Source organism: Mustela lutreola, chromosome 13 (assembly GCF_030435805.1).
Source record: "Mustela lutreola isolate mMusLut2 chromosome 13, mMusLut2.pri, whole genome shotgun sequence".
Lineage (NCBI taxonomy): Eukaryota > Metazoa > Chordata > Mammalia > Carnivora > Mustelidae > Mustela > Mustela lutreola.
The window spans coordinates 71,385,059-71,403,536 of record NC_081302.1 but is presented as its reverse complement, the minus strand read 5'-3'; the positions used below and the strand labels follow the sequence as shown (position 1 = coordinate 71,403,536).

At 40.7% G+C, this 18,478-nt stretch overlaps 1 protein-coding gene across 7 annotated transcripts in view; it reads right to left on the bottom strand.

The window, feature by feature from the left end:
• STARD13 (StAR related lipid transfer domain containing 13) overlaps positions 1–18,478 on the bottom strand; it is a 522,962-nt gene that overhangs the window by 168,130 nt on the left and 336,354 nt on the right. Inside the window, exon 1 of one of the 7 annotated variants that reach the window (XM_059144442.1) lies at positions 10,694–11,006. The exons of 5 other annotated variants lie outside the window; for them this stretch is intronic. In XM_059144442.1, coding sequence (XP_059000425.1) covers positions 10,694–10,862 — 169 coding nt within the window. In that variant the 5' untranslated portion in view covers positions 10,863–11,006. Of the gene's footprint in view, positions 1–10,693; positions 11,007–18,478 lie in introns of those variants that run through there. One more of the 7 variants, XM_059144445.1, reaches the window with a different exon arrangement.

Below are 18,478 nucleotides of genomic sequence, written 5' to 3'. Positions count from 1 at the left end.
TTCCATTCGAAATGATCTCACATCGATTCTTTTTTTCCTTGATAATATTACTCAAAGTAGGAGCTAATATGATTCTCGTTTGATAAATGAAGAAACTGAGGCACCAGGAAGTTAAATAAAATCATCCACAGTGACCAGATTAGGATAGAGGTGTCCCAGCTCCCAGGCCTCCTGTCTTCTGGTTCCCGGAGGTTACTGTATAGGTCAAGTTTCTCTTTCTACTGGCAACATCACTATTCCACTTGAGACTCACACTGTTCCTGAGTCTTCAAGATTCATTTATCCCTGCAGAGGCCTTACAGCTGCATGTAATTCATGTGTTGGGTTGTTTTATCTCCACTTCTGCTGGAGAAACAGCACTATCTATGCCATGGATTGTCCTTTGGAAACCCAGTGATTTGAGAAAACCTCAAACCATATGCAACCCAGCACCAAAAAGTTAATATTTTCTCCTTAAAAAATTCCCTCCCCTGAGCATTCATACAACACTGTCAGTTCATCAATCTCTTTATGTAAATAGCAGTCATGCAGCAAGGGAGGAGGTCTGTTTATTATTTTTGATCCTGTTTTGCTTCTGGCAAAATTTCACAAACAGCAGAAGTTGGCAGAACATCGATATTTTCTTCTGACTGGCTACTGTTCTCTAGGTACAAGTGCAGAGCACAACTGCAACTATTCTGCTCCACGGGCCTCGGCTGGGACCGAGGTCACATTGCAACATCTGGGGGGTGGGGGTGGGGCGGGGAATCTCCGTACAGGACTTCTCTCCGGAAACAGAAATCCTGGTTTAATACTCGCTTTCCTTCCACTACAGAACTGCTGGATTTGAGATTTAGGTTCCAGAGAAGAAGACAAGTTTGACCTAACTGCCAGTTTGCTTCTTGTCTGCGAAGCCTCCCTGTTAAGGTTATAGGGGTCACTGAGCTAGGTGGGCCCTAAGAGCTCGGAGAAAACTTGTGGGAGCATGAGCATTCTGCCACCAGCACTTTCTAGGAAGAAAAGCAGCATTTTGCAGGTCTGGGAGTAGGGAAAATGACTTTACCCTGGGGGTGGAGGAATCTGTCCTTTCCCTCTGTTACGCATATTCCTACCTCACCAAGCTAGATTCCTTGCCAAAGGCTGGAATGCTGCTGCCTTGACATTTACTTTGGACACAGCATTCCTGATAAGGTAGTTAGTATATAGAATGGTTGTTCCCAGTTGCTGCTGGTCTTGGAGGCACAGTGAAATCCTCCAACAACCTGTAGGGCGAGTGAGGAAGAGAGGCCAACCAGGCCTAAAATGATGGAAAAAACCAAAAGGAGCAATCTTCTTTGGTTCCAAGTAGACCATGACTACCTATAATTATGAGGGTGATGGGGTTGCACAGTGGTGAATAATGTGGGCTCCTAGGTCATACAGACTTGAGTTCAAAGCCCACCTCTGCCACCTACTTGCTGGGAGACATTGGGAAGGTTATTTAACTCTGTAAGCTTCTGTTTACTCATCTGGAAGATAAACATAGTAAAACCTTGAGCTTCGGGCCTTGCCATATTTATTTTCCAGAGAAGCAGACTAAACTCTCGGGTCCTCATGAAAATGAAATCAAACACCAATATATGTAGTGTTGAAAATGGTCCCTGGTATGTAACAGCGAGCCCTCAAGAGAAGTAGCTATAGGTACAGGGTTGCTATTTTTAAAATGTTGAAAATAAGGGTGCCTGGGTGGCTCAATTAGTTAAGCATCAGCCTTCAGCTCAGGTCATGATCCCAGGATCCTGGGACTGAGCCCCATGTCAGGGAGCCTGCTTCTCCCTCTCCTTCAGCCTGTCCTCCTGCTTGTGTGTTCTCTCTCTCATATAAATAAATAAAATCCTTTAAAAAAAAAAAAAAAAAAAAGTACATGTTTCAAAACCTAAAACGTGTGTTGTAAAATTTATAAAAAGTCCAATCACCATCCCCAGACCCAAATCCTTTCTCCAAATGCACAGAAATGCTTGTAAACTATGTTGACAACTTGCCTCTCCAAGACCAACCCAACTCTCACTATTCTTTTCACCTGGGTGAGTCAGTGGAAAGGTTCTCCCTGGGCCCAGGGGCAGGACTCCCAGACCCCCAGGCACAGCTGTATGGACTCACGTAGCCTGCAGGAGGCATGACTGACAGTTAATGAGCTGAAAAGAGCCTGTCTCAATGCCGCTGTGTCATTCCTGCATTCTGGAACAAAGCAGTAAGCTTCACAGAACACAAGCTGCCAGTGTCTGGGGTCAGCTCTGCTAGAGTAACCACGGGTGGGAGGACGAGATGAAGTTGACAGGAGAAACGTCAAGTGAACCAGGAACTGGAAAGCCTTCATCAGAAACTGAACGGCAAGCTAGAGGTGAGGAAGTAAACGCACTCTGAGCCGAGGAGGGTAAGGGAAAACCTGGCCTCTGAAACTAGTTAATGTTTAACAAATGCATTGCTCGCTGCCAAGTTTCCTTACTCCCATCAAGTGAGTCTCGGCTACTCTAGCCACTCAGGTAAATATGCTGTTCCATGCAACAACCCCAAGCAAAAATCTGTGTCCAAAGGAAGAACTCAGGAAAACAAGACTGGAAACATTTCAAAGTAGGGAAACTTGCATATACATTCATCAGGTGTCTGAAAGAGTCTAGGTGGCAAAGCTTGCTAATCTAAGATCATAATACCATTTGACACGAGGGTTCAAAAAGAGAACGCATCTGGAATGGCCCCACAAATCGTCCTACGCCATACAAATCAAGGAGTTACTATTAGAATAGTTTGCAGGGTTTCCAGGATGTCAGATGCAATATTTTATCATACCAAACCAGTCTTTTACGAAGTTTGAGATTAACATTGAAGTTATGCTGTATAAAGCATATACTAACTGATATTTCTGTCTTTGTGGAGGGGCCTCCTACATGGAGTTCCCTAAGACTAGATACATTCCATGCATAAATAAAGCAAAAAGAATCATGTTGATTTAATCCATTCAACTCTGTAAGAACACATTTCAGCAAAGGCTAATGATCAAAACAAATGCAGCCTTTTCTAGCTGAAGAATTCAACAAAGATGAAGATTATTCCTCAATTAAAAGGAATGAAGTCCTAGAGGAAATGGGCAATGGAATTTTCTTAAATAATATGTTTGAATTAGTTTGGGAAAGGGTGCTGAGTTTTTACATTGCTAACTGGGTATTGAAAAGTTTATCTACACGGTACAGCATCTCTTTTCAACTCTTCTACACAAAGACCGTTTAATACGGGAAATTTTCTACAAAATTTCACAACATTCTCGAAGTTAACTTACCGGTTTAGAAAACCACAACAATTCAGGAGGGCGATTCAGATATCACGGTTCACCCATCAGGCACAGAGATCTAACTTGACTACTGGTTGATGATGCTTGCCTCAGGCCTTGCTCTCAGCCCCAACTGGTCACTTCCCTGGCCTTTTCCACTCTGGTTTATTTCTGATGAGATAGACCCCTTCTCCAGCTCTGCTGCCGGCTCTCAGCTTTAGAGTTTCCTACCCAGTGGTTCAAGGAGCCAGAAACGCTTCCTGTCCAGAATGGCCTCTTTTAATTTGCCAGGAGGTGGGATCGACCGGCATTGCTGTTTAACTATGAGCTGAAACTTGGCCTAAACCCATCATTTCAGGTCAGCACCAGGCAACTGAAAGTAACTTCTGTACATTCATTACTTAGTAGACGGATGTGACTAAATAAATGAAGAAAAGGAAACCATCTTTGGGAAAGGCGATACATTTCCTTAGAGCTTAAGATAAAAGGAAAAAAAAAAAAAACACCCCAAAACCAAACCAAAACAACAACAAAAATAAAAACTCCTTTGTTTTATATTTTGTGAGGCTTTTTGAGGACACCAAAATGTGGCCGTATGTATGCCTGCCTTAGTAAACTTGGTATAAAGTGTATAGTTTGTCCTTGAAGGGCGATATATACCTGGATGTTTGTTTAGTATGCATCTTTTCTCTTATGACAAGCACTTAATATGTGCCAGGCACTGTACTGTGTTTCATTATATTACTGTATTTAATCTTGCGGTAACTCTGAGGTAGTAACAGCAGGTGGGCCAGAGTACTAACGGGGAGGATGAGGACGTATGGGGAAGGGGGGTTAGCGGAACCTCCCATTCAAAAGCCACCCATGGTTGAAGTGAAGGTGATATGCTTACTTTAAGAGCTTGCTTTACACAACACATGCCTTTACAAAGGTCCCAAACAGTAAGGCACTGCAATGGATTTCATTCTCTGTTTTGGGAAATTCATGGAGGAGGACATGTCTTGTGTCCTTCAAAGCATCTTCAAGAGACTTAAATTCCTCTATTAAGAACTCTAGTCTTATGTAGGGGGAAATGGTTGGAAAACATTATCACTGGAACTGTGATAATTTATTAACTTATTTTATTAACTTAACTTATTAATTTATTAACTTATTTCTTTTAGTGACTTTAAACATTACAAATAATACTGGGGTAGTAAAACTCTCAGAGAAAAATATGATTTTAGGACTACTGTACTTTTTCCTAGTGTGTCATTTGGAGAATACCAGTGAACCATGGATGTGCATTGCTGCTGTTCACTGACAGAGGCTGAGTACTAGTCCCAGGTTCTGCCATCCGTATGTGCGATTTTTAAAATTAGCTAGGAAGAGGAGACTTGGAATGCAGAAGAGAAAGTCTTCTTCAGTTCAAAATACTGACAGGTAAATCAGTTGCTTGGGATTGCCTACTTTCATTACAATCTCTACTCTTTTCCTCTACACTGTTAACCCTTGAATTTTATCAGAGTGTTAGAGAGGCAAGGCAGTGCAAATCACTGGTATCTGCCTCTGTCAGACACTTAAAATTGTCAGGATTCCTACACCTTGTGAAGGAAATTATTTGAGAGTCTACCCAGATTTTTACTGATTTCCTTCTTCTTCTTCTTATTGTTTTTTTTTTTTTTTTTTTTTAACAGCATTAGCGTGTTCTGTAATTTTCAGATATTTTGCAACTGGTCCCTTTAAATTCCTTTAGATTCTAACTTTAAAAGAGAGAGAGAGGGAGGTCAGGTCTTTTCAAACAACAGTATACAGATTGTCTTGGTAATCTGTGAGCCTGTCCTGCCCTAGACTGCACTTTCTTTGATTGCTTTGGTCTTGGGTAGCTTTACAACCTGGGGTGCACGCTAGACAGCAAGGCCAATTCCCCATGCATTCTGTTGTAACTTTATTTTATATTTTGTGGATTCTCTCCAAAAGTATCATTCATAACGCAAATGTTAACATGCTCTCTCTTTGACAGCACAAGGAAAAAATACCTTAAGAACATATTTACAGGCTTCCTGAGAAACTTCTAAGTGGCTTATTCAACTTATTGAAACCAACTTGACCATTTAAAATGACCTAGTACCTATTAATTCACTTTACTCTGTCATACTGACAGAGACTTTATAGTAACCAAAGATACGTTTGGACCATGAAGTCAGAAATGGACTTGGAGGCACAGTTATCAGTGTCTGAGTCTCAGAGAGTCCACAGCCCATGTCACCGATAACCCAGGAGAATCTGGGCTGAAGAGTTACCTGTTCCTTTCCTTTGGGACAGTGACTCCACTTCTCACCAGTAACGGAATATCCTGAATTAGCTGTCATAATAGCAGACCCCTTTGGAATTTGCCCAGGACTTATCCTGGGTTAGACAAATCCAGAGTAAAAAAAACATAATTTCTTCCTTCTGGCCCACCAGAAACTGTCTTGTGGAGTTATTTGAAGACCAACTGCATTCTTGTTAGAATTATTAACTCAGCCCATACACCTAGTCCTTTGGTTCTCTGCTGGCAAAAGCGCAGGGGCCACCTAATCAGGTTAGAATCTTGTCTTAGTTGTTAATTTTTATAAAGAGATGTCCATCCTGTCTTTATCCAGTTGATTTTTAGAATATATGGAGCTGGCCTTACTTGAAAACAAAAAGTACTTGCAATTTACTCTCCAAAATATAACCTCACAAAATATAATTTATTGCCCAATCCACGCAAGAAATACAGTCAAAGAGAATGATCTGAATGAAGCCCAGGCCCTGAACCCTCCTAAATCAGTTTTTCCTTAAATGTGTTCCCCAGGGAAAGTGGTTTTATAAGATGTCACTTCCTGGTATCCGGTGAAAATTGGTTTTATGATGAAATATACCAGTCTAAACAAAGTTAAATGACTTTCTGCAGATTTCTCTGAGACTTTCCTAAGCATGAATTTCCAAAAAGGGAAAGAGGATATAGCATTTCCCAACTTACTTGCCCACAGAAACATTTTCCCCCCGAACATCTAACAGGACTAGTCTTCTGTGAAGCCAACTGAGAAACTGTTTCTAGATAGTCTTCATACTATTTCGAATTAAGCCGCAGAACAGAGTGCTCACCTGAACCTCCTTGTTCTGAGCCACTCACCCTAGGCCCATACAGTTTTATTGAATTATCATTGTTGTTATGCCTCTGGTTCACTGTGGATGCTACAGGAAACTTGCAATTCAATTTACCATAGGAATGTTTAATTAGTCTACTACATCTCCTAGCTTTCCCTTTATGAGATTTGTATGAGAAACTGCTCCTCATACATCAAATTCCTGGGAGAAAATTCTCCCAAACATCAGATCCCAGGAAAAGCTGTGTTAGTAGGCTTTTACCATGGACATGACAAATCTTTCCTGATCATACTCTCCTCTTGGCTTACATCAGGGAAGCTCAGGCTAAATGTATAGCCCACTTTTAGTAATTATTCAGTGCCTTATGTTTCACATTTTTCTGTAATATCTCTCCCCACCTTTATCATATTAATTAACCTACATTTTTCTTTACATTAGATTTATCTTTTTATAACCTTTTATTGAGTCAAATATTTTTTTATCCAACTACTTCAAACCCTTTAGGTAATGCATGAGAATGTAAATGAAAATATGTTGTCTTTACCCACACCAAAATCATATTCAGACTGCCCCTGAGGAGACAGAATATGATTTTCTCATGATCCTTCATTCAAACGCCATCTATGCAATTCACGGTCTCCCATTGTCCTGAATCTTCTTCCTTAGACTTGCCAGTGGGTGCTCATACCTCAGGAAACGCAGAGACGAGATGCAGCCTCATGAATGACCTGCCTACATTAAATCCCAACAGATAAACTGCCTTTTGTATGAAGGTTTACCAAAACCCACTCACCATTTTCTCTCTAAGTTTGCTTGAATCACCAACTGGTGTCACTTAGAAGACTCAGAAACACTGCCCATGATTAGGTGACTAAGGGAATGAGGAACCTTGCTTTATAGCAGTTGACCAGGGTCCAGAATTTACATAGAATTAAAGCGCTGACTTTGGGGAAAAGATGAGAAAAACATGAATCTCTCTTCACTTAAAGTAATGTCACAAAATCCAAATTTGGCAACTGCCTGCATCTGGGATGTGTGTTTATAAAATTAGAGCTAATAAAAGCAGTGACGTGCAGCTTTGGATGTCTCAATTTAGTTAACGTTAAACTCTCAGCTCTTATGTGTGTATAAGCATATCACTCTTCGCTAATTTATCTCCAGTACTTATTTCTGAACTGCTCACATTTTTAATATTTTCATATGTGATAACTTTAAAAATGTAACTCAGAGTTCACGGACTTAATTCACTGAACAGATTTTCCTTTAACTTTCGGTTACACAGTATCCTTTGTGGACAGGGCCCTTTGGTCACCAGCGGGAAACAGAAAGTGGGCTCTGATTCATAAACTGAATTTCCGACAGTTGTCACTTTTTAAAGAAAGAACTTGAGCAATAGGGGACGGATGGGTTCTTCCCACTTTCGTGTTCCATCTGTCTTTCTGCCAGTGCATCCACGCTCCGTTTCTGAAAGTAGTTGGGCAAGAAAGTACTGGACACAGAGAAAGGGTAATTCCCAAAGAATAAATGATTGTTTAATTTCCGTGGACTCTCTCCAGTTGATGGGGGGCCCACCCACCAGGATGAGCAAGGCCACCACTCAGGTCGGGCAAATTCCCAACATGCCATATGACCTGATGGAGTAACGAGAGAGCCAGCACATCACCCATGGCCCAATTCCATTCACTGGGAACATAAGGAAGGCAGTTTATTCTACTATTGTTTAGTTCAGCTCAGGTGAGATCTTTAAAAAGAGCCTCAGATAAAAACTCAATGAAAATGCAAATCCGACTTTCACTAATTCCTCTAGTTGCAAAAATTTTCACTAATTCCTCTAGTTGCCAATATTTTCCACATTCTGTATTTTCTATCAAGAGCAGAAGTCTTTTTTTTATGACAGCAAGTGTGTCGCACACGCACACACGCACTCACACAGATGGACATGCTCGGATCCTTACAGTCCCTGCAATAAGCTGGGTATTGCAATAACTCCATTTCACAGGCCTGGACTCCGGCAAAAGAAAGGTTTTTTTTACAAGTTGCTTGATAATTATGGGTGATAATGACATTTAAATAGTCCACAAGACTGGACATCTTAACATTCCTATTAAATTGATAATAAGAGCGTTAAACAGGTATCAAAGAAACATGTCCAGGTAGATATGAATGGCATAATAAGAAAAATGTAAGAATAGTTTCTCTTTCTGAAAAGAGCACCTGTGATGATGAATCCTAGAATTTTAGAGATGATGGGCACTTCTCGTTTATTTAACCCAAGCCCTTTATTTTATGGAAGAAGGAAAGAATGCCCAGAGAAGTTGTGACTTGCCCCAGAGCACACAATTAATTAGTGACAGCTATAGAACTAAAATCTGATTTTCGCCTTACCTTGAATTCCTTGACCAGTTGTAGAAAAATTATAAGCCACTGATTTCTTCCACATTAGAAAGTTGCTCCATTACTTTAGGTTTAAGTTTCTCTGCTTTGCACCCTCTTGTTCAAGGAGTTACTGACTCAACCACAGAGAAGACTTGAGGACCAGAAAAAAACCTGAGAAATCCCAGACTGACCATTTCATTTTCTCATTAAGGAGCGAAGGCCCAGTGAGGTTCTGAAATTTGCCACAGTAAAAGCATGCAAGAGTGTCTAATAAGAGCCTGTACCCCGGTCTCCTTGTTTTCTGATTCGGTGAACTTGTCTGTAATGGTGTCCACAACATGCCGTTTTAAGCATTTAAAATAATTTTTTAAAAAATGTTTAATAGGAAGACAAATTCTTTCACAAAGCAAATAATCACATTCACGTATTTGCTTAGATTTGGTCCAAACAGCATGTGTGTGAGTAGAGAACATTTACCAAGTATAGATTACAAAATATCATCAAACAGTTATCAAGTGCCTACGTCCATAGTGATGATGGCATCTGGTAAAGTACCATTGTCAGAAATCTCTAGAGCTAAAATGAAGCTGGTTTTTATTCTAAGCCTAAGGTATTTTTAAATCAAGCCACAGGGAAATAATTACTTTTGTTTCTATTCAATCAAGACCTGCACACAGAGTTTATGGAATGACATAATATCCTTCCTGAAATCAGACTGGTATGTAGGACCAGTATCCTTCACACATAACCAGTTCCTGAACCTTTACAAACAAATTCTAATTTCCAAGGAAACAATCTCATCAACTCCTACTGGCGAGAATACATATTGTTCCTTTTGGAAACATTACAATAAGATTTTCACGATTACAAACCCGAACTTCCCTTCTAAAATTCAATATAATCTTAAATTCATTTATATAAGTGGAAATTATATTTGTGTAATGGCTCTAGAAATTCCTGGTAAATTCTGTATCACCAATATAACAATTTAGTTATTTTGTTTGTTTGTTTTAGTCGGGGAGGAGGGTGGCCGTAAACTTTGTAAACTTATTGTAATTATGTGGGTATTATGTGGGTGCCTTTTAAATGAGGACCAGTTAGGGGCTTCCTAGGAATGCTCATTTTCAAGCTTCTACAGACCTCCTCTAAGATAAGGAACATGTTTGAACTATTTGGGGAGAATGATGAGTTTTAGTGACATCCAGACTGTTGATCTACTTTACTTTTACTTACTAACTTTTTTTTTTTTTTTGCAGAGAATAAAAAGGAACATCTAGCAGCTTGTAACCAGTATCCTCTTCTCTCTGCCTCAGGAAACTGGTCCTTCTAAGCACAGATCACAAGCTTTGTTTTGAACTTAACAGATACCTTTATCCTTGACCAGAAAAACAACATCAACAAATCAGAGGCAACTACTGACCTAAACATACAGAGGATGCGTTCCTTGTTGTCAGCCCAATGGCCTGAAGAACAGATTTCTAACTTTCCCTTGTCACTAAGAGTGTTCTGAAGAATCTGGGCAGGGCTCAAGTCAGCCCCTCCTATCCCCCAATTAAATAAACAAATGTCCAAGTTTTAAATGTTAAAGTGTGAGCAACCTTCTGAAAAGCTCCTAAAATACACACTGAGTAAACCTGTCTGGTTTATTGCGTCCGCACGTGCAAATTCTGGAAACAGAGGATACCCCGTACTACCATGAAGTTTTCTGTGCACTTTATGTTGAAGTATGTGGCAGCCAAGTGCTGTCACTGCTTAAATCTGCTGCCTGATGTTCTAAAAGTTACATGCAGCGTGGCATAGAAATCCAATATATTGTAAAGTGAAAACAACAATGTAACAACAACAACAACAAAACTGGGTTAGCACGAAATAGAGACAAAAATCAGAATTAGCAACAGCCTGCCACTACCCGCCACTCACCTTGTTGAATTTTAGTCACTAGCTGATGGCGTGCTAGAATCCGGCTCATCCTGTAAGGAGAGCGTCTCGCGGTCTGATCAAATCGCAAATACATCTCCTGGCCCTCAGGTGTCATGGAATTGAGATAGTAGCAGCCTGAAGCTGGGGTCCTGGGGCCCTGACTGAACATCTCGGCAGATTTTCCTTTTGCCACCTCACTCTGCCCTGTGGCTGTTTCCGTCTGTCTCCAGTCTTAGTCAAAGAGCAAGGCACCCAGCCCGGCAGCGCTGCACCGACCAGGCGATTTTTAAAAAGAAAAAGGAGTGCCAAGAGCCACAACTCAAGAATTCCAAACCCCCCCGGCCTTCACGTGACCCCGGGCAGCCAATCCGAGGGAGAGAGGAGGACGGGCGCGTACCGAGTCAGCCCCAAGCCCCGAAGCCCGGCAGATCCAGCCCCTAAGATCCCCCCCGCGGTGCTGAAGGCAAAGGCAAGCATCTGAGATGCGGCAGAGCTGACCAGGCGCTGAGAAGCAGCACTCCCTGAAAGAGTTAAAAAGAGAAGGATAAAAGAAAAGGCAATAGAATTAAAAGTCAGTCCTGGGCATAGATTTCCTTTCCGGCTGTTAAAAGTTAGAGAAAGCACATTTGCATTCTCCGAGGCAGCTGCCTGCCAGGTTAAAAAAAAAAAAAAAAAAAAAAAAAGGGTGTGATAAACGCCTTAAATGAAAAACTACTTCAAAAAAGCATAAACACCTGAGTATGTTACCACCCTGCATTACAAAGAAATGAATCAAATAAAGCTCTTCCAGGGAAAAATAAACTTCCAAGTGCTTTAACACCCAGAGTACAAACACTCCAGATTCCTGACCTGCAGTGGGGAAGCGGAGAGCTCTTACAGATGACTGGGAGAGGCAAAGGGCAGAAGCAAACATATTGTGAAGTACCTGTTCCCCTGTAATCTTTCTACTTTCCCAATTTTTAATCACCAAGAGACGAAACGGTTATGAAGTACCTTTCCCATTTAAGACACTGCCCTGAATCACTGTAAAGACTCAACTTCATGCAAAGGTACTACGGCCAACTGCTAAGATCAGTAGAGAAGTTATACAAAAGCTTAAGGCTTTCACAAACTTTATGTAAAAGGTACCTCAAAAAAGACACAGAGATAATGTTGGGGGGAGCAATGTTATTTTTGACTCTGGTGATCATAGCAGGACTCATAGAGAAGATATTCTGGTGGGCTTTAAAAAAATGGGTGGGATTCTGACAAGCAGAAGCAGAGGAGGGCTTTGAGGGACGGTCTATGCCCCCCATGTGTGGAGATCAGGAACCAGAATGCATGTTTAAGGAAACTGTGAATAATTCAGTTTGGCCCGATTTGAGTATCCATATGGGAATAATGAGAATTTCCCCCCCAATTTTTCCTCCTTAATATTATTCGATGTGAAGAGAAAAAGTCCATAGAAAACATTATTGAATTCTGAGCCTGGGGCTAAATGAATGAAGTTCTTTGAAAAAGAAGCATATGGCCAAGCTGTTCTTACTTCTGGCTGACTTATTTTGAAACATAGCCTGGCCCACAATTTATAGTCCTCATGATGAAAAGACTCTCAATTAAAAGTTTAATGAGATATAAACTAGGACCCCAATTCTGGTTACTGTGGCTAACGGTGGTCAGCTCTAACACATTTCCCTATGGGAATTTTTGCTAGCCCGATTCTGACCTGCAGCCCATCTCCCATAACCATCCTACTACTCATCTCCCATAACCATCCTACTACATACATGGACAGAGCCTGCAGTAGAATACACTCTCGCTCAGGTCAGTTGTGAGCCTCTTCTGATAACTATGCAAGAGTAGCCAAGTGTCGGGTTTTCGATAGCATCACAGTAGAAAAGGAAAGAAAGATCTCACTGGATTATATTGTTCTCTTTCCATTCTTATTTGGGGTTTGATCAGAATTTTGCCATGCCAAGGCATCTTTTGTGGAAGGTGGTGGGGATCTAAGGTCAAGTGACTAATATGCCAAAAGCCTGGGCATTAATGGTAGACTGGGTTAGCACTACACTTCAACACTAGATGCCTGTAAGGCCCATTTCAAGCCTAGATCCAGCACTAGTTGCCATCTGTTGGAGATGCTAATGTCAGCTACTTTGTGCACATGTTTTTCTTCTGATAGTCCAGCATTAGGGACATCCCTGGCATTAAACAAACACGTATTCAAGCCAGACACCTGGCAGTTTCTACTCTCCCACTAGAAGAGAATGGAAGGAACATGGAGAGAGAAAGAAGACCACGGAACTTAGGAACTTGGGCTATGTTCTAAAAACCATGCAAAAGGAAGGAAAAGGCAGGAAATAATATCTCGTTGTTTGAGGCACCTGGGTGGTTCGGTGGGCTGGGCCTCTGCCTTTGGCTCAGGTCATGATCCCAGGGTCCTGGGATTGAGCCCTGTAGGAGGCTCTCTGCTCAGCAGGGAGCCTGCTTCCCCGTCTCTCTCTGTCTCTCTGCCTACTTGTGATCTCTCTCTCTCTCTCTCTGTCAAATAAATAAAATAAAATATCTCATCGTTTTATAGCTGTGAATAATACTTAAAGACTGGCCATGTCCATGTCAACCTGATAGTTCATTAGCGACTTGGCTACATTTTAACCCACTGAGCCCAGGTGCCCCGACTTGGCTACATTTTAAAAAATAAATGGAATGACTCTCTCTGAGAAGCACTGCAGTGTATCATGGTCAGTTTGGTATTAAAAATCAAAAATCCTAATGCCTCTGTTCTGCACTAAAAGTCCTGAGGTGTTTTGTTCTGAAACCGTCAATGATTTTGTATCCTTTGACATATATGTAAAGATGCATCCTTTCATATATAGATAAAGAGATCCAACAACAGGAAGCATAGTATTTCATGACAGACTGGCAAAGAAGAGCCAGAGTTAAAAGTACATGAAGAAAAAAAAGGGAAATTTCTATTCCCTGATTAAAAGAGGTCAGACAGGGGCGCTTGGGTGGCTCAGTGGGTTAAGCCACTGCCTTCAGCTCAGGTCATGATCCCAGGGTCCTGGGATCGAGTTCCGCATCGGGCTCTCTGCTCAGCAGGGAGCCTGCTTCCTCCTCTCTCTCTCTGCCTACTTGTGATCTCTCTCTGTCAAATAAATAAATAAAATCTTAAAAAAAAAAAAAAAAGAAAGAGGTCAGACAACTTAGAACAGAGCCTTATTTTTCTAAACATCAGTATAAGGCTTAATAAGGGGATCTATGAAGGATTATGTAGCAACATTTCTGTCTCCAAGTTTTATTTTATAGTTCAAGTATGCAACTGCTCCCCATGTTTTTGCCAATTCAAATGCCCAAAATACCATATTTAAAGCAGGTAAGTAACACTGCTTTCTTATTAGCATCCTTAATGCCTTCTTTTATGCTAATGAAACCCATGCCCTTTTATGAATTTTTTTTTCCATTTTTAGACCTAGTGATCACAAATAAGAATCACTGGAGGGGCAGTTTTGTTCTGTTTGCTGTAAATGTAGAAGCAAGAAACTGCTGACCATCTATCTTCCGGGCTGATAACATCCTCCGTGAATCTAGTTGAGAGAACTCCTCCTTTTCACTGGTGAGTGACTAAGCACTGAAGAAATCAAAGGGAGGGAGGAAGTGCTGAAAACCCAAGTGTATCTTTCAAGATTGATGCTGGATTCCTTCTTTTCTAATCCCTTCAAAAATGAGGAAAATGGATGGCACTAGCTTTTAGTTTTCATCTCTTTTCCTCTTTCCTACTTTGGTCAAGAGCAATCCTCACTCATATTATTTCAGGGATGGGATAAACAGAAAAATACTGGAACCCAAAGAGAGCCATTAACAGAGAAGGGGAAGGGGCATGCATCCAACTCAATTTCGGTTCAGGTCATGATCTTAGGATCTTGTAATCGAGCCTCACATTGGGCTCTCTGTTCAGCATGGAGCCTGCCTGGGATCTCTCCCTCTCCCTATGCCTTTCTTCTCTTTCTCTCTCTCTCTTTCTCTTTCTCTCTGGCACCTTCTATGCGCCAGTCACATGTTTTATTAATGTCCACAGCAAACCCCTGTGGTATCCTATTTTATGGAATAGGAAATTAAGAATCCCAGAACTGAAGAGATGTCCTAGGTCATAGAGCAACCAAGTGTAGAGCCACTGTCTCTCTCCAAGCTGATGATATTTGAACTTTTTCCACTGTCACACAAAAGGGGTAGGGAAGGGAAAACTGGGGCACGGAGAGTGTGCGGGGGAAACTGGTTAGAGGAGAGGATTTTCATAGAATATATTGAAAATCATCTTAATCCTGTTTAACTGCATGAGATACTGGAATGCCTAAATGAAAATACAGTTAACCCTTAGATACCACAGACTTATTTGTGGGGATCTACTTCCAAGCAGATATTTTTCAATAAATATATTGGAAATACTTTTGAAGACTTGCAACAATTTGAAAAAAATAAATTGCAGACAAACCACATAGCCTAGAAATACTGACGAAAATTATGAAAATGTTAGATATTATTTTAAGAATACAGTATATAACACATACACCATATTAAATATGTGTTAATTGAGTGTTTATATTACCGGTAAAGCTTCTGGTCAAATGGGCTATTAAGTTTTCGAGGAGCCAAGTTATATACAGACTGCATGGAAGGAGGTGCCCCTAACCCTTTGTGTTGTTCATAGGTCAACAGCATAGCATGGGATGGCTAAATTCTTGTAGTGGTTAAGGTGTCTGGAGAGCAAGCTACACAGCTCAGAGCCTTTAATTAACCAGTGAGAACCATGGGCCCTTTTAGAAGCAACCCAAGGTTCAGAACTGGAGACCCCACACACGTACCCACCCCAGTCTTAAAGCTTGGGAGCTTTAAGTCAAGAAGGACTTGACTATCTTTTTGTTTAACAACTCCTTTCATAGAGTAAGCTGCTTGTCCTCTGCTTTCTGTTCATCCTTATGGCTAATTCTGCATATTCTCTTACCTTTCCCAGCGTATTTCTTCCCAGTGAGAACTTTCCAAATATAGCCAAAACTCTGAAATCTGAACTTCTAAACAAAACTTTTGCTATCAAGTCTTTTGACAGATGATCAAAAGTAGTGCTCCGTGGAATCTTGTGTATATGCAGAAGAAAGCTAGGTGCATTTTACAGAAGCCAGGAATGGCTCCCTGTGCTTTCATCTGTCTACTGCTCCTTGACTCCTTCACACACATTCCAGCCTCCTCATCAGCCTGTTCAGAGGGAGCCAAGGTAGTTCTGCCAAGCAGGAAAAAAATGTTTGCGATCTAAGTGGTAGGAGGGAAAAGGTCCAACTGATTGAGAGGGCTGCTTCTGAAGCTAGTTGAATCTAAAAGTTGTGGGTTAATGGCAAACCTTCCTGTGGGTTCTGAAGCTCACTTTGAGGATTTCCACCAATTGATTTGTGGAGTATGTGCCCACCTTTGTGCCAATAAGCCTTCCCAGGATGTGTGCCCCACATGCCCAATGACCAGGGCAGACAAGTCACTCACATTCGTAGCCATGACCAGGACGCTCCATGAAAAGTTTCAGAGTGGATTTTCTTCTGACTCAGCTTCACCAGCTCTAGATCAGTTAGAGTTCAGCTCCTGCTGTTGGACTTGTGGGTAGTAACAGATTTGCCTTATTTCGTCTCAGCCCTCCCTACTGTCTTTGGTTAACTTTGCCTCTGTGGGTCTCCAAGAGCACATGCCCTTGCCCTCATGCCATCCCCTGGGGACCCAACCGTCAGCCCCAGCTCATAGGGCAAGCGATCTGGTCTGACTTGTCCTGGGCTCATTGCCTATACCCATCATTCCAGCCAAACCAAAATTCTTTCATTTTGCTAAGTTGTTTCAAAGATCTGGAACTGTGTGATTCCCTCTCCTTTCACCCTGTCAAAAATCTATTGCCTTCAGAACTATTTTCATGACTAATTGCAAAAATATTTAGTATTAACAGTCATGTTAATACTTGTAAATAGTCGTTATGTGGCCCATTAATTAGATTAGCTTGTTACATGCTAATATGGAATCCACTTATTCATTGTAACACCTATTGGCATAAAGTTTTTACATCTTAGATTTGGAAAGGATATTAAACAACCTCTAGCCCAACCACTCAACTACTACACTGATCAGTTAAGTAATACTCTACCCACATAAATGAATCGCTGTATCGCACTGAGGACTACAAACTGTTTAAAAAACTTTTCCTTTATCATTTCATTCACTGACTCTAATTCTGCCTTTTAGAATTAAATAGGACAAATCTATTCCTTCTTCCATATGCTTGTCCTTCAGATGTTTGTAAAAAACCAAACTGTTCCTTATAAGAATCTTTATCTTTATCTTTTCTTTTCTTTTCTCTTTTCTTTCTTTCTCTCTTTCTTTCCTTTCTTTCTTTCTCTCCTTCCTTCCTTCCTTTCTTCCTTCCTTCCTTTTTTGTAGGCTAACCATTCCTTTACATCAAACCACACACAATTTCGGATAGCCAATTGCTATCTTTTGGATCTGGTCCAGTCTGTTAGTACCACTTTAAGAATATGGCACTTCCCCTAAACTTAGAGCTCTAGGCACAGTAAAGCACAGCAACATATGATACAAATTGTGCATACCTCCTGCACTTAGGACACTGTATTTTTATTGATCCAGTCTAAAATAGGTGAAGTCTGATTTTTTCAATCTATATTTACTCAATCATTAATCCAGCAAGGGCTGACTGCTTGTACAGCATTGTATTGAGTATGGAAGACACGAAGGTAAATACGATGTAGTCTCTGCCCTCAAGGGAGAGTCTGCCAGGGAAGATAGGAAAGAAACTGATGTTAAGTGTTATGTAGCAGCCTATCTCCATTCCCTCATACTGTTTTACAGTCAACCTAAGTACTTAAGTCATGTGGTATTTATGTGTCTTCATAAAATCTGCTGTTAAATGAGTGTTTTCCATTTTAATGAATGACCTTTCAAACTTAAAAAAAAAACAGGTCTTCCAACTTATTGGAATTATTGAGATATTTTCAATTCCTGATTGTCATGTCTGGACTGTGTCTATTTCATTCACATTCCATACTTGGCGCCTATCACAAGTCCTGACACACAGCAGAATCAATAGAAGTTGGTTTAATAGAGGATTAAATAAATACTTGAATAAATGATAATCTGAATTTTTCCAAAGATCTAGAATTTCTACAACATCTAGAGGAATGGATGCATATTTTTTAGGCAATCATCATAAATGTTCCTCTTGTTGTTGTTATTACATTTGATTGGGTAAGAACTGGATAGTAGATAATTCAAGGGTTTTTTTCTCCAGAAAAAAAAAAAAAACAACCCTTAAATGCACATATTTCACTTTGATGGTTCGTGGCAAAAGTATATGTCTGACCCACAAATCAAGGGCAATTTAAGGTTTCCTGTAAAAATGAGGGAGCCTGGAGGGATGAGCAATCCTTATTCTACAGAGAGAAGCTGAAAGGCACTAAAAAAAGGAAGGGGGAAAAAAAGGCACTATCTTCCTTAGCTCTGAATCAGCCCCAAATTTTATAAGCATGCCTGCTGTGTCTTCAATTAAAAGGTGAACAACAAGTGGCCACTTGCTCTTCATAGACCCATTCTGCATCTAGTTATCATCCACCTCTGCTTCTTCATGCTCATAAATATCTTTTCATAATCCTCACACTAATTTTGCTGCAGATTTAATTAACTTGCTGTCTGGTATTTTCTAGAATCTATGTGTTTTTGCCCTACTTGAAAGTAAAGGTAATTGCTCATTTTGGGTGTTTCTTTCAT